Genomic DNA, 26446 nt, shown 5'->3' on the forward strand with positions numbered 1-26446 from the left:
CCCAGCCGGGTCCGTACGTTGTGGATGCAACAAATAAATTCACACAGACTGCAGAAGTCCCGTGGAGAAAAAGGGACGTCACGGCCACTTTCTGAGAGGGATAGTGCCCTGACCCTTACCTGGACGGGCTGTTATTGCTTTCTAATAGCATACATCAAAGAAGATTCTCATTCATTATGCTCAGGTTCGTTTTAGGTGATTACCTTTTACCGATAACAAAGGAAAGGATATTACTGATTACTTCTTATGGATAATATTCAAAGAACTATGAGGGCTTTTTCAGAGTCAGGGTCAGTTAGCCAAAGGGCCATAAAACTTTGGGGAACAAATTTATTTCATGCTTGGACCCTTATCAGGAAATTGAAGGCATTCTTAGCAAAGCAGGTTTCACAGGATTTTATGCATTCTTTATTAGGCCTGATCGCCCTGGGGAACCGCCTGTTCCCCAATGCCAGGGCTGTACCACCCTCCAGCATTGTTTCAGGCTTAAGTCAGGCAGGGGAAGTAAGGCAGCCAAGAGATTAGGAGACTTCTTGCAGACAGAATGAGGACTCGGGCTATGGCAAAGCCGAGGGGCGAAGGTCCATCACCCCCTTTTCCTATAGCCCCCAAGTCCTCTCCTGAGGGCCCCCTCGTTACCATGCCTGTCTTAGGTTGTCCCTCCCTTGAGGAATCTTACCTGTCATTGGCTAACCAGTCATCCGCCCAGGGCCAAGCAGGGTGAAGTTAAAGGGGGCAGAGGCAGTGCCCCTACCAGGGAGATAAGCTTTGTCTCCTCAGTGGCTTATGGTCCCAAGGTCTCTTTACTCAGCCTTAGCCATGGGGGGTTATAGCTTCTGAAACCAGGCAGGGTGGTTCTCAACAGTTAAGGACACGTTGCAACCCTGGATCAGGTGAACTTGAAGTCCCCCTCATTCCCATAAGACTTGCTCTCGTGTGAACAGATAAATGAACTATCTCAAGCCAGTTTGAATTGGGTGGGTTTTTTTTTTTTCATTGCTGTGTGAAGCATTTTGACACATTCTTAACTTCTGTCTTCAGCTCCTTTCTTGAAAGGACTCAGATGCAAATCTAAAGCCTTGGTCCTGTGCTGTCTGCAAACGCCCCTTTTCTCCTCCAGCCAAAACCTTCCACTGACCCACTGCTGGGGGTCACACGTGCACTGACTCAGCCTCAGCTCCCGCTTCCAGCTGGGACTCCCCAAATGAGGAGAACCGAGGGCAGCTGCTGGGAGCCAGAGCATGTCTTGGGAGCCAGGCACTGACGGCTGGAGCATCTCAGAGGGGCTGGGAACAGGTTCTCAGAACCAAAAGTTCTAGAATCAGATGCTTGGCTTCAGATCCCAGCTCGGCCACTGTGAGACCAGTGGGAAAAAAAATCATCTTACTTCTCCATGCCTCAGTTTCAAATTGGGCTTGCTAATTGCATCTATCGCAAAGTTTTGTGGGGGATGGTGTGGGAGGGTGCACATATATATATAAAGTGTTTAGAGCAGGGCGGGGTATATAGTGGCTGGTTAATGAATGTTACCCATTGTTGGCTGTTCCAGTGGGTTAGCCATTGTGATCCAGATGAGCAGCAAGCAGAGGAGGGGTCTGATGCTTTACCAGCTGAGCTACCCAGGCTCCGGGAAGGTGCCTGTGAGCTGCCCTGAGGTGCTGAGCACTTCCTGAGGTGAGCAGGTGCGCTGAGTCTGCTTACCAGGGCCAGAGAAGGAGTGGGCAATTGGGTTCGTCCTTGGTGAAATCCTTTGCTGGCCTCCCTGCATTTCACATGTTGAATCCCAACGGCGGGGCAGCGGGGATGCGGTGCAGTGGTGCAGGAGGAGGGGAGGGTGTTGGTTGGCATTTCCTAGAAGACGCCCCATCCTCCTGTGCGAGGGATTCTCCTGGACGTGAGTGCTCCGAAGTCCCCAGAAGGAGGCTCCCCCGCACCTTTAACCCTCTTTCTGTCTGGCCTGGCCCCTGTTGCATCTTTATTGGGTGTATACACGCTTTTCCCCCACTTTCTTTTCAAAATGGCCGTTTATTTGTCGAGCCACGACTTGTAAAACTTGAGCAATATCTTAAATGTCATTTTTTGCCCCGGTCTGCTCAGAAGGCATGAGCTGGTGCCTCTTACATAATGAACTCGGAGGCCTTTGAAAATAACGATTTCCAGCAAGCACTTAGCAGGGCAGGCGTTACATAACAGGGGAAGTGTGTAGCTCCCATCATCGGTTTGATCTGGTTTCTTAGATCTGAGGAGATAGGGGCCCTGTGTGGACGCTGCCACGCAACTGGTTAATTCAGCTCCTGCAGGCTGGGTCTGCCGCGCGCCTCCCGGTGGCCCGATGAAACGAAGCGCGCTGATGGGCGCCGTGAAATGACCAGCCAGTGTCGGTCCCCAACTGGGTCATCTCTCTTGGACAACTGGCTTTGTTTATTTTCTCTTTCCACTGTATTGGCCAATGGAATCGGCTTAATTGGCCTGTTGTTTTGGCACCGGGTACAGACACAATTACAGTCAGACCGTTGGCCAATTCAGTGGGGAAAACCATCTGTCAAGCTTGTTGTTCCTCCGCGAGCTGATCTGGAAGCCCCGTGCAGACTCAGCTCAGGCCCGATGCGGCGGAGAGGCCCGGCGAGCGTGGCGGCGCAGTGCACGGTTCTGTTTCGGACGCGGCTGCACCCTGTTTACGGCCTGACACCCACTCTTCCTACACGGTGGCTGGGTCAGGGGTTGCTGGTGCAGGACCGGCTGAGCGGCGTGCAGAGTTTAGAGTCAGAGGGACGTCGGTCTGGGTCTTGGCTGGGCCACTAGTGACTCCTGTGACCTTTGGCCGTCTTGTTCTCTCTCTGAGCCTCAGCAACCTCATCTGCGGAGTGGGAACAATCCCAATGCCTGCCTCATGCCATAGTGGTGAGGCGGGGAGATCACGTCTCTTGGTTTGCCTGGGACTGACAGAGCTCCTCAGATGTGGGACTCGGGGACTTAGATCTGGGACCTTCTCAGCAAAAACTGACAAGTTAGTTACCTGATGGTGAGGATTTAATGGGACAGGGTCAGCTGGATATTTAAGACACGGATAAAGTGTTCCACAGAGGTTGAGCATGTTACTCACTCTCTAGCCTTTGACCCAGCCCCTGTGGCTGGGGCTAGAGAAACTCAGAGTGACCTCTCCTCTGAGACGGCCCGAGGTCCCAGCGCTCGGGACAGGCCACTCTCCTCTCCCACCGGCACTGCTTTCCACCCCAGTCCTTCACCTGCACGAGGGCAGATGCACAGGCATCTCGAGTTTCAGGGACGGTCCAGCTAGGAAGGGCCCAGCTTTTCATCACAGCCCAGAACCCGCTGGCCTCCAAGCCAGGAGGCCTGCCTTCTGGGCCCTGCTCTGTCCCCTGACAGCGATCTCTGTGGGACAGTAGCACTTGACTTCTGTGAGGCTCTGTTTCGTCAAAGGGAGGGAAGGGCACAGCAGCCTCCCGGGGCTCACGCAGGTTGAACGAGCTCACGCAGGTAGAACGACCTCACGCAGGTAGAACGAGCTCACGCAGGTGGAACGGCTTTCTGAACCGCTGGCCATTGTCCCACGTGAGCTGTGGCACTGAGGGCCTGACGCGGCAGCACTGGCTTAGCCCGGGGAAAGGAGTGACGGCAGAGCTTTGCCCTCTGCACGTCGGGTCAGGAATCCAGGAGTGTGTCTCCCTGCCACCAGACATCCCCAGTGCACCAGGCCCCTGCTACGAGGTGCGGGAACCAGCTCTGTCCTCCAGGTTCTCATGGTCTGTGAACAGGTAAGTTCAACGTCATGTGTTGCGATAAGACAGGGGCTGGGGCTGGGCACCAGGGGAACCCTGTGGAAATGGGACCCTGGTCTGGGTGCAACAGGAGCCCCGAGGAGTGGTTAGGTGGCCCAAGGGGCGAGGTCACACAAGGGCTGGCAAACAGGGCTGAGGCATGAAGGGGGTGGGTCCCCGGTCGAGGGAATGGCGTGGACAGACACGCAGGCGAGGTGCTGCGAGCATTTCTGTGTCACGGGGCGTCGTGTATGAAGGGGGAATGTGAAGTTACGTGCGTGGGGCCCAGATCTGGAAGGGCCCCCTATGCTGTGTTAGTCGGGATTGTTTTTGTTGTAAGGGGCAACCAAATGAAGGTAAGCAAGAGGGGAAGTAGCTCAGAGACTCAAGGGCAGGGCTAAAGGAAAACCAGACCTGACAGGACCTGGTCTCTCTCTCTCTCTCTCCCCCCCACCATCCACTTACCTGCTTTTCTACCACAGGTGGCCAACAAGGTGTCACGGGACGCAGCCCAGTGTCACATCTTTCTAAACCCATTCCCCCAATTTTTTTCTTCCCAGTTCTAGTAGAATAATCCCAGAGAGACCTCTGATTGGCTGTGCCTGAGTCACGTGCCAATCTCTGACCCAATCATGGCAGCCAAGGGGATAGGACATTAGGATGGGCTCTGTGTGGTCATGTGCCGGCCCTGTGTTCACTCCGCTCCCAGACAGAAGCAAGACCGAGGAGCCGGATAGGCAATGAATGGTGATACATATGGTGGATCCTCATTTGTTATGAATTTTATATTTGCCAGTTCACTTACTGAAATGTATTTGTATTTCCCAGATCAACGCTCACAGTGTGTTTGTGGTCATCTGTGGACACTGTGAGAGCCACGGAGAATTCGAGTCCCCCCATGGGCACGTCCCCAGCTGAGGACGAGCGAGGTGGTGCTTCTTGTTTCGGCCCCCACACCATTAACGTGAGTCCCTTTTATGGTGGCTTGCCTGCCACGTTTGTCCCTCTTATGTGCTTTTTGATGACGATTCCGCTGGTTAAAATGACCCCAACCCTGGGGCTGAAGTGCGTGTACTTGGCCCAGGCGGAAGGGCGATCACTCCCCGTGCCTCACCCAGAAACGGGTGCGGTAGAAAACCTTCACTGAGGCAGGAGTCCCGTGGTTCGTGGTTCTGTTGGCCAGGAAGGAGGTCCGTGTCAAGGAGTCAGCAGTATATATTCAGTATACGTTAAGATGACACAGAAATGCATATGTAACAAGGCTTTATACTGATGGGCTGATGAGAACGTTGTGACCAGAGGCTGGTAGGACCCTACCCCTGGCTGTCCCTGAAGACGGGTGTCTCCTTATCTGCTGATCCAGTGTTTGTGGCGACGACAGACCGTGGCCGCTGTGAGTAGCGGGACCGGGCTGCATCGTGCACAAGGAGTTCAGGCTTTACTCCGCAGGCAAGACCAGTAGAGACTTTTAAACAGGAGAGAGACGGTGTGACTCGCGCTGGAGAAGGCCCCTCTGACTCCCGGGTGGAGACAGGGTGGGGGAGGCCAAGACTGAAGGCAGGCGGAAGGGTTGGACGGCGGCTACAGACTCCGAGTGAGGAAAGGAGGCCCAGCCCAGGACGCGGAGGAAGGGGGTGCACTTGAGAGCGGTATGCGTGGGTGAAGCTAGCAAGAATGAGGGGTGAGGGAAGGAGGACCCCAAACCTCTCGATCCTTCAGCAGTGTGTACCCCTGATGTGTGTTAAAAAACCAAAGACATGTCTGGTCGGTCTGAGCCACGTGTTTCCCTCCATGAGGGGTGGTGGGGACCCCCCCACCTTCGAGGGGGAGCCGAGCAGCTGTCGGGGCTGGTGTGTGGGGACGGGCACATGTCCTCCAGTGCCCTCTCTGTAAACTGCCTGCGGGACCAGCTGTGTTTTCTCTGCCTCCTTACATCACCACGAGTCATAAAAACCCGACGGGGGGCGGGGGGACTCGCGCTGCCGACCTGGGCTGCCGTGCGTGAGACAAAGGGGTCCGGGGGGCTGGTTTCAGCGTGTGCATAGCTCGGGTCCCTGCCGGTTGGGAGAGGGGGCAGGCTGGAGCTGGCGGGGCTTGCGTTTGACGACCGTCTCCGGTTGCTCTCCAGGTCACTCGTTTCCTGGCTGTGGGCAGCCCTGGCTGTTCAGTTCAACCCTGGTCTTGTCTTACAGCTGGTGCGCCCTGGCAAGGCGCCACAGCGGGGGTGGGACTCTCCAAGGTGCCCCTCCCCGCGCTCCTCCCGCCAGTCTCGAGGTCTCTGGTGCCCTGAGTACAGACGGGCCGCTTTCTTGGCCTTTGGGGTCCCACTGAGTGCCTCCCTTGGCTTTGCTGCCTGCTGCTGGCCCCGTGGGTGAACCAAGTAACCTGGACTCTCGTGTCTGCACGTTTCCCTAAGGAATAAAGAGTTCTCTGACGAGGGAGCAAGATCCCAGCGCTGCGCCCCTGACCCGCAGGGCATTCGTGGGGCCCTGCTCCGCCAGGGGGCAACACCCGCATCCTTATTTTAGGGGGAATTTTCGTCTACCGATTTGGACCCGGCCGGTTCCTGCTTAGCACAGAGACATGTGCAAGGGGGCCCTGTAGTGTGTGCTCTGTACCGACAGTTAGGAGAGAGTGTTCGCCGTGCGCCAGGCACCGTGCTGAGTGCTTTTACTTGTTTAGCCCGTTCCCATCCCCACGGCCACCCTGTTAGGTAGCTTCTGTTCTCACCCCCATTTCCCAGCTGAGAAAACAAGGCACGGAGAGGTCAAGGTGGCTATCCTGCGTCCCAGTGCTGGTCAGCGGCCAGGTCAGGGTGGAATCCAGGCCGGCTGATCCGAGAGCGTGTACTCTCCTCTGGGCCGCGAGAGGTCCTGGCAGCATTGCCGAGAGTGGCTCCCGGGACCGGGCACTTGCCCGCGTGCGCTGCTGGCTGGCCTCGACCCAGCCAGGGGCCAGGAAACCCCGGGACTCAGAGCCTGGCCATCCCCCAGGGCCCTGCCATCCTGCAGCTTCAGGTGTGGGGGCTTTACCCTTCAGGATGCAGGAACGCCCCTGGGGTGCCGGGGCACCGCCCGCCAGACGCACTGTTTATGTGATGTCATTCCAGGCATTTCCTGTTATGCTGGCAACGCAGACTCCATGCCCGCTGTCAGCGTTTCCAGCATATTCCAACGAGAACACGGAAGTCCCCCCTCCTCTCTCTTGTCCCTGCTCCCTCCTCCAGGGTGGTCACTGTTCATAGTTCCCTGTCCCTTCTCCTGGACCCCTGTCACTGCACTTTCTGGTGCCCGATCCCTTGCCACCCCCACCTCCTTTTTCGTGAATGAGATCATCGGACCTACATTGTTTTGGGACATGATTCCCGCCCCCCTACCCCACTTCACGTGTTTTAGAGGTCTTCCCACGAGAGTCCCTGCCACGCCCCCCAGCTCATCTGCATGGTACGGCTTTCCGTGTTGTGGATTCGCCGTAACTTATCTACCCTGCTGTGCCAGGCACCCCTTTCTAGTCAACTCAGGCCACTCGAAAGAGTAAATTATCCGTGGTTACTGAGTGGTGGTGAAGTAAATACTAAAGCTGGAGGAGGCTGCCGAGGCGGAAAGGTAATTAGGGCATAGAAAGTGATAAGGGGCTGAGCCCCCTTCTCCGCCCTGACCCCACTGTGACCCAGAGCATCACCTGCCCAGGTGCACCTGCTCCCTGCCTGGCTCGGGATCCTGCTCTCCTCCCTGACTGCGGTATTTCCCGCAGAGCAGAAACACACTCCGTGAGCAGCCAGCCACTCGGGCCCTCCCCGCCCACGGGGCCCCAGGGTTCCTCCCCGCTGCCCTGCAAAGGGGGTGCAGGCTCAGGCCGCCTCAGTCCCGGGGCTGTCTTGGCGCCGTCCAGCGCTGCAGGGACGGGAGCCGGTTAAAACTTGGCTAGAAGGTGCCAGAACGTCAGGCTGCAGCCACTCCCGCCCCGCACGGGCGCCTCCCCCGGTCTGCCTGAGTCGGCCCCAGTGCCCACTTCTGCGGAGACCGTGACAGGCCCCGGAGCCACCGAGGGCCCGGCTGGCCCCGGCACATGTCTGGAACACGCCGGGCAGGTGTTTCCAAAGAACTTGCGCTGCAGGAAAGTCTATCCTGATGTAATCTGACTAATGCGGCTTGCGCCTGGCTTTCAAGAGAACGGGCTATTTGTAATGGAAACAGTTCTGGGGCCACTGCAGGCCCAGCTTTGTAACGTGAGCTGGTAGAACCTGCAGGTGCTGGGTGGGGGGCTGGGAGGGCTGTTTTCACGTTACGTCTCAACTTTGTTTACTTGAACGTGCGGCTCTGGGAGGAGAGAAAAAGAGTGACCCGGGCGGGGGCGTTCACAAGTCATTTTTCATTTCAAAAATAGAAATGGTTTCGTATTAGGAAAATTAGCGGTCGAGGGGCTCCCGGGCGTCCTGCGGGCGACAGGAAGTGCACGTGGTCGAGGGGGACGTGTTTCCTGAGACTCGTTCCCCGGGGACCGCGTCCGGGAGCCCGCGTACCCGGGGCCCCTTGGCAACGGCACCAATTAGAAAGTGGGAAGCGGTGTTTTCCTTGCTAATTCTCGGCTACCAAATAGGGGTTACGGAGAGCTCCCTTTTCCCCCTTCGGAGTCAGGCAGTTTTGAGAAACTGTCAGATTATGAATTCGACCTTGTTTTCCATCGAGGGAGGGGAGAGTGGCGGCCAGGGTGCAAAGCCCGTGCGGCGGGGGGTGGGGGGGGGAGAAGAGGGTGGCATTTCTGAAGCACCCGCTGCCAACCCTCTGTGGCCAGGTGAGGGTGCCCTCGAACGACAGAGGCCAGAGCCGGTAGGGGGTGGGGGGCTGCGGCGGCGGGCCCAGCCCCAGCGTGCAAAACCCAGTTACAAAGGAGGGGAGCCGTGGGAGAAGACCCCTGCTCATTTCCTGCAGGTTAGGGGCGACGATGTGGTCGTCCCCTAGGGCTCTCCTGTGCCCTGGAGACTGGAGTCAGCGGGACTCAAGCCCCTGGGGTTCCCTGTCCTTGGTAAGAAAGCCGCGTGTCTGCCGCAGGTGGGCCCGTCCCCGAGGAGGAGCATGTCCTCAGGCCGCCCTCTCCCTCCCGGCCCCCGAGTTCCAGGGGGCTGCTGCCTTGGGGCTGGCCGCGGCGGGGAGCTCCAGCCCTCCATCAGTTTCCACAGGAAGACCCGCCCCCGAGCGAGCCGGCGATTTAGCGCCGCTCCTGATGACGCTTTGGGGAGCACGCAGCCTCCTGTCCGCGGGGCTGCCTGGGCTTCTCCTGTCCTGCTCTTCTTCTTCCCTCTCCGGAGGAACTCGCGGAGTTACCTCCTTTCCTCCCCCAGGAGAGCCCATCGGGGCTCACACCCCCCCCCAAATACATTTCCCTTCCCACAGAGAATGAAATGGCAGTGAAATGTCCAACTCAAGCCTCAGTGTACCCGTAGGTGCCTTAGAGAGCGTTTAAAACAGTGACACACACACACACACACACACACACACACACACACACACACAGTCCAGCAGAAGTAAGGCCTGCTTCCGTGTGGTGGGTAGGGTAATAATATGGGTGTAATCATTTATAGTTTTAATTTGAACATCTCTCCTAAGATGTCACGTGCTGCGCTTGAGTGTGATAGTGTCACGTTACAGAATGACACGCTCACGATTTTGCAGTAAAAGATTTTGTAATCAAACAGGGGCGTTGTTTGTGCCGGACGCTGTAGATAGACCCGCAGGGCCATATGTGGTCGTAACCAATTTGGACAAGCCCCAGGAGGCCCGCTGTGGGGTGACACTTGCCCGGGTCACCCAGCAACAGCAGTAGCAGTAGCAGAGTGGGGTGAGGCGCTGAGACTCCTGACTCCTGCCCCAGGACCCTTTCCTCCAGGCCACCCTCATCCCATCCCCTGTGGACACTTCTCTAAAGGCTGCTTTCTGGAAGGGATTCAAGTCCAAGTGGATACAGTCCGTGAGGAGTCCAGGGGTGGGGCGGGGGACAGCCTCTCTCACGGCCACCCCTCCCTCTCCCTCCCCACTGCCTCCGTGCGGGGAGCGAGGAGCAGAGAGGGCGTTGGGTCTGGATTCGTTGCAGCTTGAGACGTGATAACTGTTTGCTGGCTTGTTGGGCAAAATCAAGTTAAGACGAAGCCAAAGAATGCCTTTGAAGAGGATAATGCTCACCATTTGGGGAGGGTTGGTTGGAATGCTGGTGGGAATTGGTACGATGCTACCCGCAAGTCCCGTGACAATGTGTTTCATGAACTCTAATAATATGCACATGCTATGTTTTGCTGAACTTTTAAACTGAAAGATAATGATGTAGCTCCATGCGCGAACCTTAAGGGAAGCGCCTGATGAACGTTTACGCAGTGAACACAAGTAGGTGCCCACCACCCAGTTCAAGATACAGGACGTCGCCAGCACCCCGGAGTATGTCCTGTACTCCCTCCTGATTATTACCCTCAAAGGTAACCGGTAGCCTCCTGACTTGTGTCACTGTCGATTAATTTTGCCCGATTCTGGATTTGGTGTGAATGGGGTTGTAGGGAATTTGTACTCTTCACGCCTGACTTCTTTCCGCTGCAGTAGATCGGACAGACCTAGCCCTGGGTTTGCACGGATTACTTTGGTCTTCTTCCTCGCTGGATTGCACGCCATTTAGGAATGGAATACTAGTTATTTATTCATCCATTCTACTGTCGATGAGCTTTTGAATGGCTTCTACTCTTCAGGGTTAAAAATAATGCTGCCGTGATATTTTTGGAGTTGACTTGCTCTGGAGGTATTTATAGATGTGCATTTCTAAGAGTGTGCATTTGGAGTGGAATTCTTGGATCATAAACCATGTATAGGTTCGGCTTTAGTAGCTACTTCCAGTACTTTTCCAAAGCGGCTATACCCATTTATTTTTTATTTTTACATATTTATTTTTAAAGATTTTGTGTATTTATTTTTTAGAGAGAGGAGAAGGGAGGGAGAAAGAGAAGGAGAGAAACATGGATGTGAGACAGAAACATTGATCAGTTATCTATTGTAAGCACCCCGACCAGGGACCAAACTTGCAACCCAGGTGTGTGCCCCAAACTGGCGACCCTTTGCTTTGCGGGATGACGCCCAACCAACTGAGCCACACCGGGCAGGGCAGTTGTACCAGTTCACCTCCATGGAAGTCTATGAGTGTTGCCAGTCGCTCTGTATCCTTGGTGTTAGTTTTTTTTTTTTTTTTAAAGTGAACTTTCTGATATCATCTCTAAGTGATGATGTCGTATTGTGGTTTTAAGTGGATAACTGATTATCATTTGACTATGCCCTTTGGAGAAGTGCCTGTTGAAGATTTTGCCCATTTCTGCAGGGGAGGGGTGTATGTACGTGTCTCTTTCTTATTGATCTCTGGGAGTTCTTTTTGTATTATACAGTATGAAGGGCCTTTGTAAAAAACATGTACTGCAAATATCCCGCCCATTCTGTTGGCCTTTTTACTCTCCCAGTGGTGCCTTAGGATAAACAGTAATACTTGTTTTGAAATAGTCTAATTTACTGATCTTTTCCTGTATGTTTAGCATTCTCTGTGTTTTCTTTAAGCAGTCTCTGTCTGTCCATGGCCATAAAAGTGTACTCCAGCCCTGGCTGGCATAGCTCAGTGGATTGAGTGTGGGCCTGTGAGTCAAGGGGCGCTGGTTTGATTCCCAGTCAGAGCACATGCCTGTGTTGCAGGCCAGGTCCCCAGTAGGGGGTGCACGAGAGGCAACCACTCATTGATGTTTCTCTCTCCTTCTCCCTCTCTCTAAAATAAATAAATAAAAAAATTTTTTTTTAAGTGTACTCCTATGTTTTCTTATTCTAGAAGCTCTATTGCCTTTTCACCTGAAGGTCTCCGATTCACCTGAAATAGGGTTTCGAGCATGATACACGAGGTAAGAGTCAGCGCCTACATTTTCCCTACAGTTGTGTGGTCAATGTGCCATCACTTACGGACGAGATAAGCCCCCACTGTGCTGCGGTGGTCCCTTTGCTATAAATCAGGTGACCTGTACAGGTGTGGGCGGTGTCGTTCAAGTTTGTCGTTCCTGCCATTGAAATCTTTGTATGTCCTTATTAATTTTTGTATCTGTTGGTATTATCAGTTACTGACAGATGTGTTTCGAAGCATTCTACTATGATTGTGGAACTGGCCAGTGCTCTTTGTAGTTCTTACGGCATTTGAGGCTTTGTGTTAAGCTTATTTGAATTTAGGGCTGTAATATATTCCTGCTGAGTTGGCCACTCCATAATTATGAAATGGTAGCCTTCATGTCTGACCTACTGATCTTAACGTCTGTTGGATCTGTGTTAGCAGACATATGCCTGCTTTTCAAGACATCTGTTTTTTTGGTGTTTTTATGGCTATGTTTTCCCATCTCCTTACTTTTAACCTTTCTGCATTCTTATGTCTCTTGTAAGTGACATGCATTTTTAAAAATCCAGATTAATCCTCTGTTTTAATTGGAATATTTAGTCCACTTCCAGTTTTGGGCTGTTATAAGTTGCAATGAATATTTGTTTACAAGACTTTGTACGGGTATGTGCTTTTTCCTGGGATAAACATCTAGGAGTGAAATTGTTTCATCAAGAGGTTGGTGTATAATTCGACTGTTTTTTTTTTAAAGCAGCTATTTTATTTTATTTTATTTGCAGCTATTTTTTAAAGATTTTATTTATTTCTAGAGATGGGGGTGGGAGGGAGAAAGAGAGGGAGAGAAACATCAGTGTGTGGTTGCCTCTCCCACACCCCTGACTGGGGATCTGGGCCACAACCCAGGCATGTGCCCTGTGTGGGAATCCAACCGGCAGCCCTTTGGTTCGCAGGCCGGCACTAATTCAATCGTTTTAAGTTAATGTCATCATATATACAGTGAAATAGATTTAAAACGTACAATTGGAGAATTTCGACACATGTGAGTGAGGCAGAGAATTTACTTTGTGACAATAGCAAGGGGTCGGCTCTGACTGCACTGGGTGACCTACCCGCCCTGTGTGTGATTCCTCACCATGCGTCTCACCGCCGCCCTGGCGGCCAGGCTCTGACATTGCGCCCAGTTGACACGCACGGTGCACTGCCCAGGACGAGCCTCCTCCCCAGGTCCTCACCATGCTGGGAGCTCCCCGAGGGCAGAGACGGTGTTGGCTCTGGTCTCCAAAACAGTCGCACTCTCCACCGTGGCCCCAGCTCACCCGTGGGGCCGGATGAGCCGCGGAGTAGACGAGTGCGCATGTGCATGACGCAGCTCCGCCGGGACTTGGTAGCGGACGGAATGCGATGGGGCTCGTAATGTAGCCTCAAGTCCAAGGCAGCCTGGGAGGAAGTCCCGGCAAGGGGCCGAGTCCGGCGCAGGGAGAAAACTCTCTGAAAGGTAGATTCATTAGGTCCCTCGTGGCTTCAATGACCAGGGTGGGAGGGTAGAAGTAACAGCGAGTGACATTTATATAAAGTGGTACAGTTTATAGAGGTCTTGCACGGGCATTCTCTTACTTGATGAGGGAGGAGCGCAGGGTGGGGCTTCGTCACGTGGCCCCAAAGTTCGCCTGTCCTGGCTCTGTCGCGGGACTGTGTGACCCCTGAACGTCAGTGCTCGCGTGTCCCGATGTCCTCCCGTGTGCACAGAGACGCGGACAGTCCCCGACGCATAGCTGTGTTGCGGTGATTAAAAAAGGTAGGCCATGCTCGTAAAACACCCAGGACCGTGCCTGGAGCATAGTAAACACTAAATAAAAGTTGGCTGTTATTACTTAATCCTCCCAATAGGGCCCCGGAGATGTGTAGACATGCCCCGGTTTACGACCCGCAGACGGGGGCTCAGAGAAGCTTGGAGGGGCCTGTCTGAGGTCACAGTGGAGACGCGGGGGTGGGGAGGCAGGGCGTGGACCAGGTGTGTTTGACCCCAAAGGCCTGCCCTTGCCGCTCCCCTTCACGTCACCTCCGCAGACGTGCGCGCTGCCTGGACCCACAGGCGGGGGGAGGACATTCTGCCGCAGCTGGCAGCGCACGGGGTGTTAGAGAAGAGGACTTCTCTTGTCTGGATGAGCTAAGCTCTGCCCAAGGCGCGGTAGCTGGGAAGGCACTTTGTGCCCAACCAGAGTATAAGGGCATTCTCAAGCGTTCTTAGTATTGCTACTTTAACAGAGCACTTCGCCCCGGCTGATGCGTTGGCCACAAACCAAAAGGTCACCGGTTAGATTCCGGATCAGGGCACACGTCCACATTTAGGGGCCAGGTCCCCAGTTGGGGGAGCACATGAGAGGTAACCGATCAATGTTTCTCTCTCTTTCTCCCTTCCCCTCTCTCTAAAAAGTAAACAAAATCTTTAAAAAAAAAAAGCACTGAAGTTTTTTTCCTAGCACCTGTTCGCCCTGTTCTGTAACAGCACCCTGGCTTCCCTCGGGATAACTGCTCCCTTTTGGCTTGTGTTTCGGGTTAGCCCTGGCCCAGGGCCGGGCCGGCGGGCATTCCCGTGTTCCCTGCTGCGCACAGCGGCTCGGAAATGGACGTGTGATCTGAGCAGAGAGCTAGCAGGCTCCCCCGCAGGTCTTGCATCAGCAAAGAGACTCTGCCCTTCCCCCGGGGGAGGCCGAGAGCGCATGATCTAGTCCCGAGGTCCCGAAGCCGTCACGCCACCACAGTGGGGACAGCCTGCCCGAGAGTGGGGCCGGCCCAGCCCCAAGCAGCGCCGAGAGGTGGAGAGAGGGAGGCACAGCCCCAGGTCCCCTGGATTTAACTGGGCCTGAGTCAGTCTGGAGCTACCTGGGCTTTTCTGTTCTGCTCGCTCTCTCGTAAGCGCCCACCAGCTTTCCAAACACGGCGCCTTCCCATCATTGCATCCGCTCACTATCCCCACAGCAGCTCAAAGGACAGGGTCGCAGCCCCTTATGACAGAGGGGGACATGGAGGCTCAGAGGGGCAAAGCGACTTGGCCACAGCACACAGGCGACGCAGGTCCCTTCTGCCCAGGCGTCCCTCTGGTAAGAAGGCCGTGGCGGCGTTTGGATAACGCTCTGGTCTCCTCTCTCCCGCTGCCATCCGGCGGGGATGCATTTCCTCTTGGAAATGTCACGTGGGGGGCGGGGGAAGGGATCTGGAAAGGCGACGTCTTTGGCTCCATCCCTCCCTGCCCTCAATTATCCCTCTGACAGCCAATTCAAGCCAAATTGGATTTAGTGCATTTCACAATTTTCGTTGAACAAATTTGTGGATTAAAGGAACAAATTAAACCCATATTTTTATTTGACATCATCGAGAATATGACATGCAGACTGGAAATGGACCTTTCCGGTCTTGAAATAATTTCAGTGGAGCCCAAAGCCCCGCTTCTCAAGGGTATTTTTTTTTTTTTTTTTTTAATAACCTGATTCTCACAAAGACCTTTGGGAAACCCGGCCCCGGATCCTACCTGAGCGCGGGTTTGGGCTGGGCCGCAGCACCCATAACTGAGGTGTGATTCTAGCGGGGAGGGCCCCTCTCTGCACCCGCCCACCCTTCACCTCTCTCTGGTTTTCCCCATGACTTCCCCTGTCCATAGCTTAGTTTAGGGCTCAGCGTTTTTCTGTAACGAACGAACAGGTTTCCGTGTCGGTGCCGACATAAGCACCTTGTCACTGCTCTGAACTCTTAGGCCGATAACCATGTAGCTCATTTGGCAATGAGTTAGGTGCCTTCAGTGCTTCACCCAGTGGCATTTAAAACAATGTAGATACTTCACTTTCCCCTGTTTCTTGGCTTCACGGTAGAAAGCCAGGCGGCATCTGGGTGGGGAATACAACTTCTCTCTGTGTACTGGACACGTCATTGCATGCAGTGAACATTTATTGTCTTATGAATTGAATTGGCATGGTTACTGAACAATGAAACGAGAACTTTTTAAGAGAGAGAAGACACCGTCTTGGCTGAGCTGTATGGAGGGGAGGCTGGGCGCCTGCTGGTTTACTGTGAGGGCTTCGATGCCAAACAGCCTGGGTTGGAGTCCTGGCTCCCCACTCACTGGTTTTGTGATCTGAACAACCATGCAGTCTGTCCATGCCTCAGTCCCCCCCCCAATAAACTGGAAATGACAGTAGCGCTCGACCGAGCCCAGAAATCAGGGACACAGGCAGTCTCGTCTCTCAGTATCAGCTGTCACGATTTGATGATTTCCTCCCCATCATCTGTATATTCTTAAGAAGTACATATGGCGAATACCTGGGCGCACTTCACCGAACCCAGTTTTTGTCTTGTCACATTCTTACCTTTAACACATGTGCTATCTGAAGGATTGTGTGTTTCCCCCCGCTGTGTAAGGTGAAGGAACAGAAAAGCAGCCGACCCCACGCAGCAGAACGAGCAGAGTGGAATGCAGAAGCGTCAGTGCTAACCAAAGGGCTGAGGGAGCGTCGGGAGGCTGCCAAATAGACCTGTTCAGTAAAAGGGAGGTGGGGGGAAACCGTCCACTAACGTGAATGAAAAGTTGTTTGTGATGCTGGCCTCGGGCGCCAGGTGCCTCAAACGACGGAGAGATGCGGGCGACAAGCAGTCACGACATTTCTCCAACTGGCCATTTGCCCCGTGACAAGACCCAGCCTGTCTCTTCCTCTCGCCTGCACAGGTTACCGGGGTCAGGCCCCGAGTCACGGCCCGGCGGCCTCTCCTCTGGAAGGGGAGGAGGCCCTGAGCCCTGGGGATCCGCTCTGGAGACCGCCCCCCCCACCCCACCCCCCGCCGTCTCCTCCAGCAGCGCCCTGCTGACCGCTCTCAGACTGCGTCCTGAGTCTCTCCCTGCACTTGCGCCCTCCCGCGAGCCCCCCGTTTCCACCGGCAAGCTGCAGCACCTCGCCACCTGGTCCCCTCGGCTCCACTCTGAGACGCATCCTTCTCCAAAGTCGCCTTAGGGTCTTGAGGTCACCCCGCTGGCCTATAAACTCGTCCACCAGGGGCTGGCACGTGCGCGGCCCAGCCCATCCCTCCTGATGGAAAGGAAGGGGCCGGACCTGCCTTCTGAAGCGAAAGACAGTTCTCTCCCCAATGGAAACCCCCTCTGTAGACACGGGGGTGGACCCCGGACTAGGTCAACGGGCAGCATTTTGTTCACCTTGTTCAAGTGATCGCCGACTTCTGAGTTATGAAACGGAGTCAGACTCTGCTGCGTAAGGGCGGCCTTTGGATTGCTCACGCCCAGGAAGGGAAGACAGAGTGCGCGGTAGCGCGATGAGGCTGGCCGCTCCCCACTGGGTCACCGGCCCCTGCGGGTGGGGGGCCCCACCGGCACGGTGTCCCTGTGCGGCCTTGTAGGGGGCACAGTGTGTGCCCAAGAGCCTTCAGGGCTTTTGCTCCTCCGCTCGGGGGCTCTGCTAATGCCCTCAGGGGTGGCTCTACTCCTTGAGGGTCTAGGCTTTTGCATTTCTTTTTGCAAGGTAGCCCCTGCTTTTTGTGTGCATGCACCTTCTCTGAGAATATCTCTGGCTGTGTTCGACAGGTCATCCAGAACACACGTGTATTTGTAGTCACATAGACGTCGAAGATAAGCACGTGTGTACTGTCAGGTACCTGCTCTGTGGCGGACACACTGTGTATTGCACACACGTGACCCTCACTGGGACCCTATAAGGCGGAGCTGGTTCCTTACGAAGGAGGCAGTTTGCCTGAGACGGTAAGGGATTTTGCACAGCACTCCCGGGGAAAGTGGGAGGGAAGGCTCCTGACCCCGCAGCTGGCCCCGAGTCCACATCGATGCCCGTGGGGCCAGGACGTCCTCCTGCTTCCAGGGTGCTGGAAGCCCTCCCCAGGGCACCTTCCTCACTCCGTGCGCGCCTGACGTCTCCTCTCTCCGGTCCCGGAAAGTTCACCTGATATCCCCGCCGTGGGACCAGCGCCCTGTAAGCGGGAAGACGTCCTGGCCTGGTGTCCTCCTGGCACTTTCCAGCGTTCAGGAACCAGCAGTGGCACCGACCGCATTCTCAGTGTCCCAACTTTTATTTTTTGCCTGCCTTGAACTTCAAGTGTCAGGGCTTCGCCCTACTTGGAGGAGCCCTTGGCAAGTCTCTCCCCCATGTCCTTGGCCTCTCTCCCCAGGTCCCAGCCCTGGCTCCCTACAAGTGATTCCTGTGGGTGCAGCAGGGCCCCTGGGGCTGCCCCTCCCCCAGGAGGAGATCCAGCCACTCCTCCAGGTCCCGCACCAGCCGCTCCATCTTGCACACCTCGCTCTCCAGCTTTTCCAAGAAAGCTTGCACGTTCTCCTTCAGCCAGGTCCTGATGACCCTTATCGGCTCTTTCATGGGGCCACTGGCCTGGTGTTCGAACCCCTGAAAGGCAGACACCGAAGTTACATCTTGAGCATTTTCACATAGGACCCCTTGGCCACTGGTCTCTGAAAGTAGCCTGAGCCTTTGCGCATGCTACTCCTTCTGCTTGGAATACGCTCCCCCGGCTCCTATGTATCCTTCAAGACCCAGCTCGCCAGCGATGCCTCCAGGGAGCCTTCCCAGGTTTCCTCAGCCATGCTTGACGTCCCTTCAGCATCCCTATGTTACCTGGGAAGCCACAGGATGTTGGGGGCAGCTGCACTCTCTGATCCTTTCTGACACATCCCAACTTCTCCCTGAAATGGGCACAAAGACACTTCTTAATGAGGGCGAACGGGCAGCAGTTGATGGAAACATGTGGGTGGCCACCCCAGTGGGACGAAGGGCAGTGGGAGAGGGCACACCCGAGACCACCCTGGCGTGCAGCCCTCCCCAGGGCGCCCTCCTGACTCCGTGCGCGCCCGACGTCTCCTCTCTCCGGCCCCGGAAAGTTCACCTGATATCCCGGCGCCCATGTACAGCACCAAGATCAGCAGCGCCAACAGGGTCTGGGGGCGAGAGGAGGGGGAGGGCGGGGATGATTGCTGGGGGGCACGTGGGCGCCTGCTTCTCCTGGGCGGGGGGCAGCGATAAGATAGTGCTCAGAGATGAACTTTTCCCCAGTTATCTAAGTCACTTGCTCACCCCTGAACCCCCAAACCCTGCAGAAACAGAAACCATGGCAGCCAACCGACATTTCTTTGGAGTTTTCCTTTCTTCTCCCTCTTGAGAAGGAAGGCCCACCTTGTTCTCGCTCCTTGCCTCACTTTTGCATCCTTTGTCTCGAAGGATCTTTAAAAGGGCTCAGCTTTACTGGGTGTTTTGCACGCAATCAAAGGCACACATTTTAAATGTACAATTCAATTAGGGTTTTGTTTTTTTTTTAAGATATTTAGTTTTAATTGAGTGCGGGCTGGGAATCAAAGTGTCCCAGGTTCGATTCCCAGCCAGGGTACATTCCTGGGTTGCAGGCCAGAACCCCCAGCAACCGCACATGGATGTCTCTCTCTCTCTCTCTCTCTCTCTCCCTCTCCCTCCCTCCCCCCCTTCCCTCTCTAAAAATAAATAAATAAAATCTTTAAAAAAATTAAGATAAAAAAAGATATTTAGTTTTAGAGCAGAGAAGGGAGGGAGAAAGAGAGGGAGAGAAACATCAATGTGTGGCTGCTTTTCACGCGCCCCCCACTGGGGACCTGGCCCACAACCCAGGCATGTGCCCTGACTGGGAATTGAACTGACGACTCTTTGGTTCGCAGACTGGCACTCAATCCACTGAGCCACAGCAGCCGGGCAGTTCGATGAGTTTTGAAAAATGTCTGTCCCTGTGGACTCCCACCGCAATCACGATATAGAACACTTCCATTATTCACACCCGGGTGTGTGTGGCCAACGTGACAGGCATTGCCCGGGACACTAAAGATTAGGGCGCTTTTATTCCCGCCACAGTGTTCCATGGGGACCTTTTCCTGTAGGACACGCAGAACCAACCCGCTCTTCACAATGGCTGATGAGCAGGGGTCCGAATGCTCTGTGCTCTCTCTAACCCGCCTCTGGCCACGTGCTTTACCGGTGGATGGTTCCCCACCAGCCCGCTCGCGGCTCGGTTTCTATTTTGTATTCTTTGGCGGCAAAGTGGGGGCAGGGGGAAGGCAGTGAGGCTTAGGGACTAAAGTTAAGTTTTCTTCTTTCTCTTTGTGCTGTCTTGGGCCTGAGCCAAATCATTGCTCCTCTTGGAGCCTCCGTTTCTTCGTCTGCAAAATGGGTTTGGAAATAGAGCGCTTTCGGAAAGGAGGGTGGCGGCTCGGATCATGAAATCGGGCGAACGTCCCTGCCGAGGGGTTCCTGGGGGCCTTCGCTCTCTGAGCGAGTGGTGTGCCTCCCCACGAGGGGACGGGGTGTCAGCGTCCCCCACTCCACAGAACCCGTTGAGTGCTGTTTCTAAAAGGAGCTCCCTGGGGTTTGGCGTTTGCGGACACTTTTTAGGAAAAGCCGCAGGCGGTGTGAGGGGAGCCCTCGGCCCCCATCTTGCTGTGAGGTCCAGCGCAAAGGAGATACCATCGTGTGTACAGCACGTGAGCAAGTGCACAAGTCTTTTGAAAACGTCTGTAGATCAATCATCCATCGCTTTGCTTAACACCTTTCAGTGCTTTCTGATTCATCTCAGAACGAAACCCCACCCTTCCAGGGTGCGGGAGGCCCCGCCCACCTTCCGGCCTCCCTTCCGTCCCTCCCTCACTTCCCGCCCCCCGCCCCCCCGGGGTGGGGGGGGGGCGGCAGCCTGCAGGGTGATCCTGCTAAGGGCTCTGCAATCAGCTGGGCCTGGTTTTGGATCCCAGCATGCACTTTCTGTCCGTCCTTTTTGCTTTTCTGAGCCTCAGTTTATCCATCTGTGAGTCAGGCCCACAGCAGCTGCCTCTCAGGAATGGCATATTAAACCATCATGGGGAGAGGTGGGGGGTGGAAGCGCCAGGCTGGGGACAGTGAGTGTTGGCGGTTTTCACTGTGACAAACACCCCAGGGGAGGCTTGAATTTTGGTCCTAAGAACAAATGCTCCAAGAGCTCTCTAATCGGGGCATACTATCCAGTTTGTTTCAGTTTGTTCATTCATTCATTCATTCAGCACGTACGCACCGTTCTAGGTGTGAGGGACATAGCAGGACACTAAACAAAACAGCAGCCCCCCCCCCCCCCGCCAGGCACCCCCTCTGCTGGCAATGCCGTTCCACTGGGCGAGGCTCCGGGGCGGGGCGGGTCGAGCGGACAGCCGGGTCCTGGCTTCGAGGGGTGGGAGGAAAGCTGACTGTGCCTGGGCTGGCCTCACCTGCTTCTTGTCCTCACAGCGACCGCCGCTTCGTTCAAACAGCTCGGCTGCCACTCTGCTCCTGCTCCCCACCTGTCGGGGCGCCATGGCCTCAGGTCAGGTGGCCAGGGTACGGCAAAGTGTCCCCACCCGACAGGCAGATGGGCACCCTCCCCCCATCTCCTGGTCACCAGGCATCCCTCAAGCGATGAGTGGTGATGTCACAGAAGGTGGGACGCAGCGAGGGCCCCGCCTCGTCACCACCCTGAGTTTGAGCCCCGCCCTGCACATTTTCTCAGACAGATGTCAAACACACACCTGGAAGACGTGCATCAGAAGGTTATGTTCCAGGGTGACGGTTTTCCTGATCTTGTTTCCCTGTATTTTCAAGCTTTTAGTAAAATGCGAGCTTTTAGATACGGAACGGTGAAAGCTATTTTTAATGGACATGTTTGTTGATGCAACTGTAGATTCACATCAGTGTGGGTCAGCATATTGGCGCGGGCACCACGTCCCAGCCAGGACATTGCCATCGATACGATCTGTCGGTCTTGGTCAGACGTGTTGTACGTGTGTGTGTGTGGGTGTATTTAATTCCAAGTAATTCCATCGCATAGGTGGGTCTGTGTCTTCACCGCTATGTTCAGGATACAGAAGTCCGAAGCCAGAGGTCCTTGTGTGGCCCCGTAACGCCCGCCACCCCGCTCTGCCCCCTCCCCACTGTGCCTCACTCCTGGAAACCAGTGACCTGTTCTCCATTTCTGAACTTCTACCTTTTAAAAAATGTCCTGTCAATGGGATCAAACAGCGCGTGACCTCTGGAGATCGGCTCTTTGGCATGGAGAACCCCCTGGCGCTCTGCGCAGACGGGCGCCGCGCCCACAGTTCGCTCCTCTCCGTCGCCGTCACTGTGCAGTACTCCACGCGCGTACGCACCACAGCTCGTCTGCGGACTCACCCCCTGGAGGACAGCTGGCCGGCCGATCCGGACTTGGGCCCTTGCAAGTACAGCTGGTGCGGACATTCTTGTACGGGACCCTGTGTCATCAAAGTCCCCGTTTCTCTGGGCCGTCTCGGGGGGCAGTGGCCAGGCAGTGTGGTCGTCACACGGAATTTTGGGGAGAAGCTGTCGAACTGCTGTTTGGAACGGCTGTGCCGTTTCACGTGCCCATCAGCAGCGTAGGAGTGATTTGGTTTCTCCTCACCCTCAGCAGCCCTTGGTGTTCTCGTGACTTTTTTATTTTAGACATTAACAATTTTTTTCTTTAATTTTAGAGAAGGGGAAGGGTAGGAAAAAACAGGGACAGAAACATCAATGGAAGAGAGAGACGTTGGTTAGTTGCCCCTCGTATGTGCCCCGACTGGGGACCGAACCCACAACCCAGCCATGTGCCCTGACCGGGAATCGAACCAGCGACCTTTTGCTTTGCAGGATGGTGCCCAACCAAGTGAGCCATGCCGGTTAGGGCAGATTTTTCTCCTATTTTAAAAAAGTGTTGCAGTGTTATGCTTTATAGGCCGGTCCCTGTTCTGCTGGGGTTAATTTTTGTGGGAGCTGTGAGGCTTGGACCGAGGGTCTTTTTCGGCCCGCGTAGATGTCCATCGCTCCAGCACCGTTTGCTGAGGACTCCAGCCCGCCTCCTCTGATTGCCTTCGCACCTGGGTCAACTCGAGCGTGTTGGTGGGGGTTCGTTCGTGAGGACCCTGCTCCGTGTCACTGGTCTCTGCGCCGGCCCCTGCACCGGGAGTAGGCAGCTGGGAACTGCATTTGTGTTGCTGTCCATTGTCGCTCTGATGCCCACCAGGCAGCCTGTTCCTTTCTAAATGCTCAGTGAAAACACTGGTTGAATGGATGAATAATAAGCAACTTCAAACCGTGGGTTCTGGGAGGCCACGAACTCAGTCTGGTAAACAGACTTCTGTGTTCGCAGTCCTTGGCTCAGTAGCGGTTTGCTGAATGAGGAAAGCAGGCGGTACGATTTTCACTTCACCAGGGAAGAGGCGGAGGCCCAGGGAGGTCGAGCCGCCGTGGCCTCGTGTCCTGCCCCGGAGCCGGTGCTGGCTGCTGCCCTGCCTCATCCCACTCAGCCCTCCCCGCGGCCCTGCAAGGCTGGCCTCTCCGTCGTCGGAACGCTACTCTCCGTGTTCAAGGTCAGACGCCCTCCCAGGGGTCTGGGTACGCGTTTGTTGAACTCTGAAGTCTTTTTGTTTACCCCAAGGAGTTAATGCAGTTTCAGCCCAAAGCAGAGGAGGTCTCCATTCTTGTTCTCTTTGGAGGCTTTCTGGTGGGCAGAGCTGTGAGATGCCCAGTAAACTTTTTGACAAGTAGCTACAGCCCCTCCTCCCTCTCCAGCTTCGCGACTACCCCAGTTTGTCACCCAGGGATTCCACACAACCTTCACTCCTCCTCCTCCCCCTCCCCCTGCGCATCCTTAATACTGTCGTCACCTACGGCTAGGATATTTCCAGAAATGACCGAGTACCTGGCACTATGCAAAGCGCTTTATATGTATTGGCTCATTGTATTATTACAACTCTAGGTGGGAAAGGATATGATGGCCCCCGTGTTGCAGACGAGGAGCCTCAAGTTCATTGCCGGTGGTTCGGTCACTCCCCCGAAGTCACGAGGCTGGTGGGAGGCGGGGCTGAGATCTGAACTCTGCAGGGGGCGGGGTCGGATCCCGGTTCCCAGGCTCGGGCTTGCTCTGCGATTCGCCTGTTTCGCGGGAAAACCCAAGGCCGGGGAAAGAAAGGGGGCCGCCCCCGTCCGTCCGTGGGACCCGACCAGAGCTCCTCTCTCGCTCCCACCCCTGGCTCTGCGAACGGCCGCCTGCCTGGTCCCCTCTGTCTCGCATGCGCTCCTGGCCTCTTCTCAAACGTCAGCCGCAGGTAGACGCTCCGCGACTGCCCCTCCCCCTGATCGCGGGCATGGAAAGGGCGTTGGGTTCCCATCGTGGCCGTCGTGGAAAGAGGAGACGACCAGAAGCATTTTGGGGGGAACCCCATGGATTCCTCCAGGAACCTGCTCCGAAGGGTCGTGAGGAGTAGGGTAGCTTCTGGGATTAGCTCTGAGGACCGTTTTCTGGGGGTTCAGCCTCGGGACAGGGAAGAGAGGAAGGGGGCGGGGAAAGGGCGGCCCTGCCTGGGCCCTCACAACGCCTGCCCCGAAACGGGTGGGGGCGGCGGGCCGGGGGAGGGTCTGCAACGTACTGGTTGCCCCCGACCTCCCTGCAGCGCTCGCTCGGCCCTTGGTCGGATGGAAGACAGACCCGCGTTTGCCGCGAGGGCTGACACTCAGCTGCATGGTGGCGCCGCACCCTCGGTAGGACGAGAGGGCTGGGCTGGGTGCAGGACAGAAAGAGCTGGTGGGGACGCATCATAACGTGCTGGTCTGCAAGGGCCAGCCGGCTGTGGCCACGCAGCCGTGGGGTCCAGTGTTGCGGAATCTCCTGGTGTTTGTCAAGAAAAGCTGGGAATTCAGTGTTGGGTGTGCGGTCTCCTGACTCGTAAATGTTGGGGGGAAAAAAATGCTCCGTGCAGGCAAAAGGCAGGCCATTGGTTCCTGAGTTCTGATTCGTCGTGCGTCTGTCGGGCCCAAACACGGCTTGTCCCCGCACCCCGTGACAGTCCTGCCACGTGGGGGCTCCTGCCCGTAAGGGCCAGCGCAGAAGCCCCTGCCGCTGACTAGACCTGGAAAAGGCAGGTTCTGGGGGACGTCCAGAGGGGGTCCCCCCAGGTCGGCCGGAGGTCCAGGGAGAGAAACTGGCGCGGGAACTGCGGGGCCGGACGGGTCACGGGGACGGTCCGAGCCCAGAGGCGTACACGGGGCAGGTGTAAGCTCTGGTGGGTGGGTTCCAGCACACGGAGAAACTCTAAGTCTCGGTGTCGGCGTTAGTTACCTGGGGCTTCCGTGGCAGGCCGTCACCGACTGGGTGGCTTCCAACAGCAGGAGTTCATTGTCCCACAGTTGTGGAGACAAGGAGCCCAGCATCAGTGTCTTGGGGCTGAAACCAGGAAATCAGCTCTCCACCCCACTCCTCCTGGAGGCTCTGGGGGTCCTGGGCCTTTGGCCCAACCAGCGTTCCCTGGCTTGGGGCCACATCGCGCCAGCCGCCGCCTCCTCCGTGGTCACGTGGCCTTCTCCTCTGGGGGCGTGAAATCTGCCTCCTGATAGGGGTAGCAGATGGCCTTGGGGCGCGCCCAGATAATCCGGGATGATAGCCCCGCCTCCTGTCAGCATTCTGAATCTGACGTCTCCTGCACGGCCCTTGTCTGCCCCAGAGCCTGACGTGGACAGGTTCCAGGGACTAGGACGTGCCCATCTCTGGGGGCCTTGCCCCAGCCCACCACAGAGTCTTTGGGACACTCCCTGGAGACTCAGAGCTCTGGGCCGGGGCCACTGCTAGGCTGGGCTTCGTCACAGGCCTGGCCCGAGGCTGCCAGGAGGAGGGGACGAGGCCGGGGCTGCTTCTGCTCCTGCAGTGAGAGGCAGGCCGGGGCCGCCCCCACCCCAGGCTCCTGTCGGGAGCGACCCCTGCCAGGGAGACAGGGACCCGAGGTCCCTGACCCAGACCACTGCGTGCTGACCCCAGAGACGGAGGCCCAGCTCCAGCAGACTGGGAGGCGTTGAGCTGTCAGCACTGAGAGGATAGGCACGGATGACCCTGTCCCCCTCTGTGGCATTCCCACAACGTCGCAGCCCCGTGCCTGGCACTGAGTGGGTGCCCAGCATTTGTTCATGGCTTGCTGCCTCCCCCCTGCTCCCGTGACTGCCACGAGCCGTCCCCGGGAGGCCCTGACGCACGGCCTTGGCCTGTGCCTGCTGCTGGGGGCGAGAGCCACACCAGAAACACCCTCCTCCACGCCCCATTAACCAGAGGGCTGCGAGAACTGCGCACAGTGGAGCAAAAAGGGGGGAAAAAACGAGATTAATTTATGAGGCGTCCTGCTGCCTGGATGGCTCATTGCATACCCGTTTTGGCACGGTCGCCCGCAGTGTGCTCCTAGACTTACTGTACTTCGACGGCCAGGGGCCCTTTTGTACGATGCCAAATATTCCGCCGTTATTGTTCTAGGCACCTCCCGTTGGTCATTGGGCTAATTTGTTTCAGTCGGAATTTCAGGACCAGACACAACTCTTATTACTCACTGCTTCGAAGAGGGAATAAAAGAGCAATTGATATTTGGAAAAATGAAAAATATGTCCAGGATACTTTGGGCCCTGAGGCCAAGAAGGAAAAAGAAAGTGGTGGTGGTGGTGGTGGTGTGGGACGTGGGGTGGGGGTGGGCGGGGTGGGGGGAGCTGGAGGGAAAAATAAGGCGGGCTCACCTCGTAATGCACTCGGTCGTGGCCTGTCTCGGAGACGTGGAGTCTGGAGCGTCTGCAGACGAATGAATCAACGGCAGGGCTCGGAGAATTCCTCAGACACCTGGGTCCTTCTGCACAGGACTCCCGCCGCCACCTGCAGGAGCGGGGGTGGGAGGGATGTTGGGCAGCGCGCCCGCCTCCGTTAGCTGAGTGTGT

At 56.0% G+C, this 26446-nt stretch overlaps 1 protein-coding gene across 1 annotated transcript; it reads right to left on the reverse strand.

Moving 5' to 3' along the window:
* Positions 1–17869: 17869 nt before the first annotated feature.
* Positions 17870–21030, reverse strand: SMIM23 (small integral membrane protein 23). The gene is made up of 4 exons (XM_045822015.1): positions 20944–21030; positions 18579–18630; positions 18311–18378; positions 17870–18082 (listed from the first exon to the last, which is right to left on the reverse strand). The coding sequence occupies exons 1-4, from the start codon at positions 21028–21030 to the stop codon at positions 17870–17872; spliced, it is 420 nt and encodes a 139-aa protein (XP_045677971.1).
* Positions 21031–26446: the final 5416 nt, after the last annotated feature.

This window comes from Phyllostomus hastatus, unplaced genomic scaffold (genome assembly GCF_019186645.2).
Source record: "Phyllostomus hastatus isolate PE091 unplaced genomic scaffold, TTU_PhHast_1.1 phas_contig_150, whole genome shotgun sequence".
In the NCBI taxonomy this organism is placed as follows: Eukaryota; Metazoa; Chordata; class Mammalia; order Chiroptera; family Phyllostomidae; genus Phyllostomus; species Phyllostomus hastatus.

Bases quoted from the DNA above. Each gene is read 5' to 3' on its own strand.
- SMIM23 (XM_045822015.1), bottom strand. From the start codon at position 21,030: ATGGCGCCCCGACAGGTGGGGAGCAGGAGCAGAGTGGCAGCCGAGCTG. The intron at 18,631-20,943 runs GTGAGGCCAGCC...TCTCGCCCCCAG, and splicing joins GCTGTGAGGACAAGAAGCAG to ACCCTGTTGGCGCTGCTGAT. The intron at 18,083-18,310 runs GTAACATAGGGA...TCTGCCTTTCAG, and splicing joins AACATCCTGTGGCTTCCCAG to GGGTTCGAACACCAGGCCAG.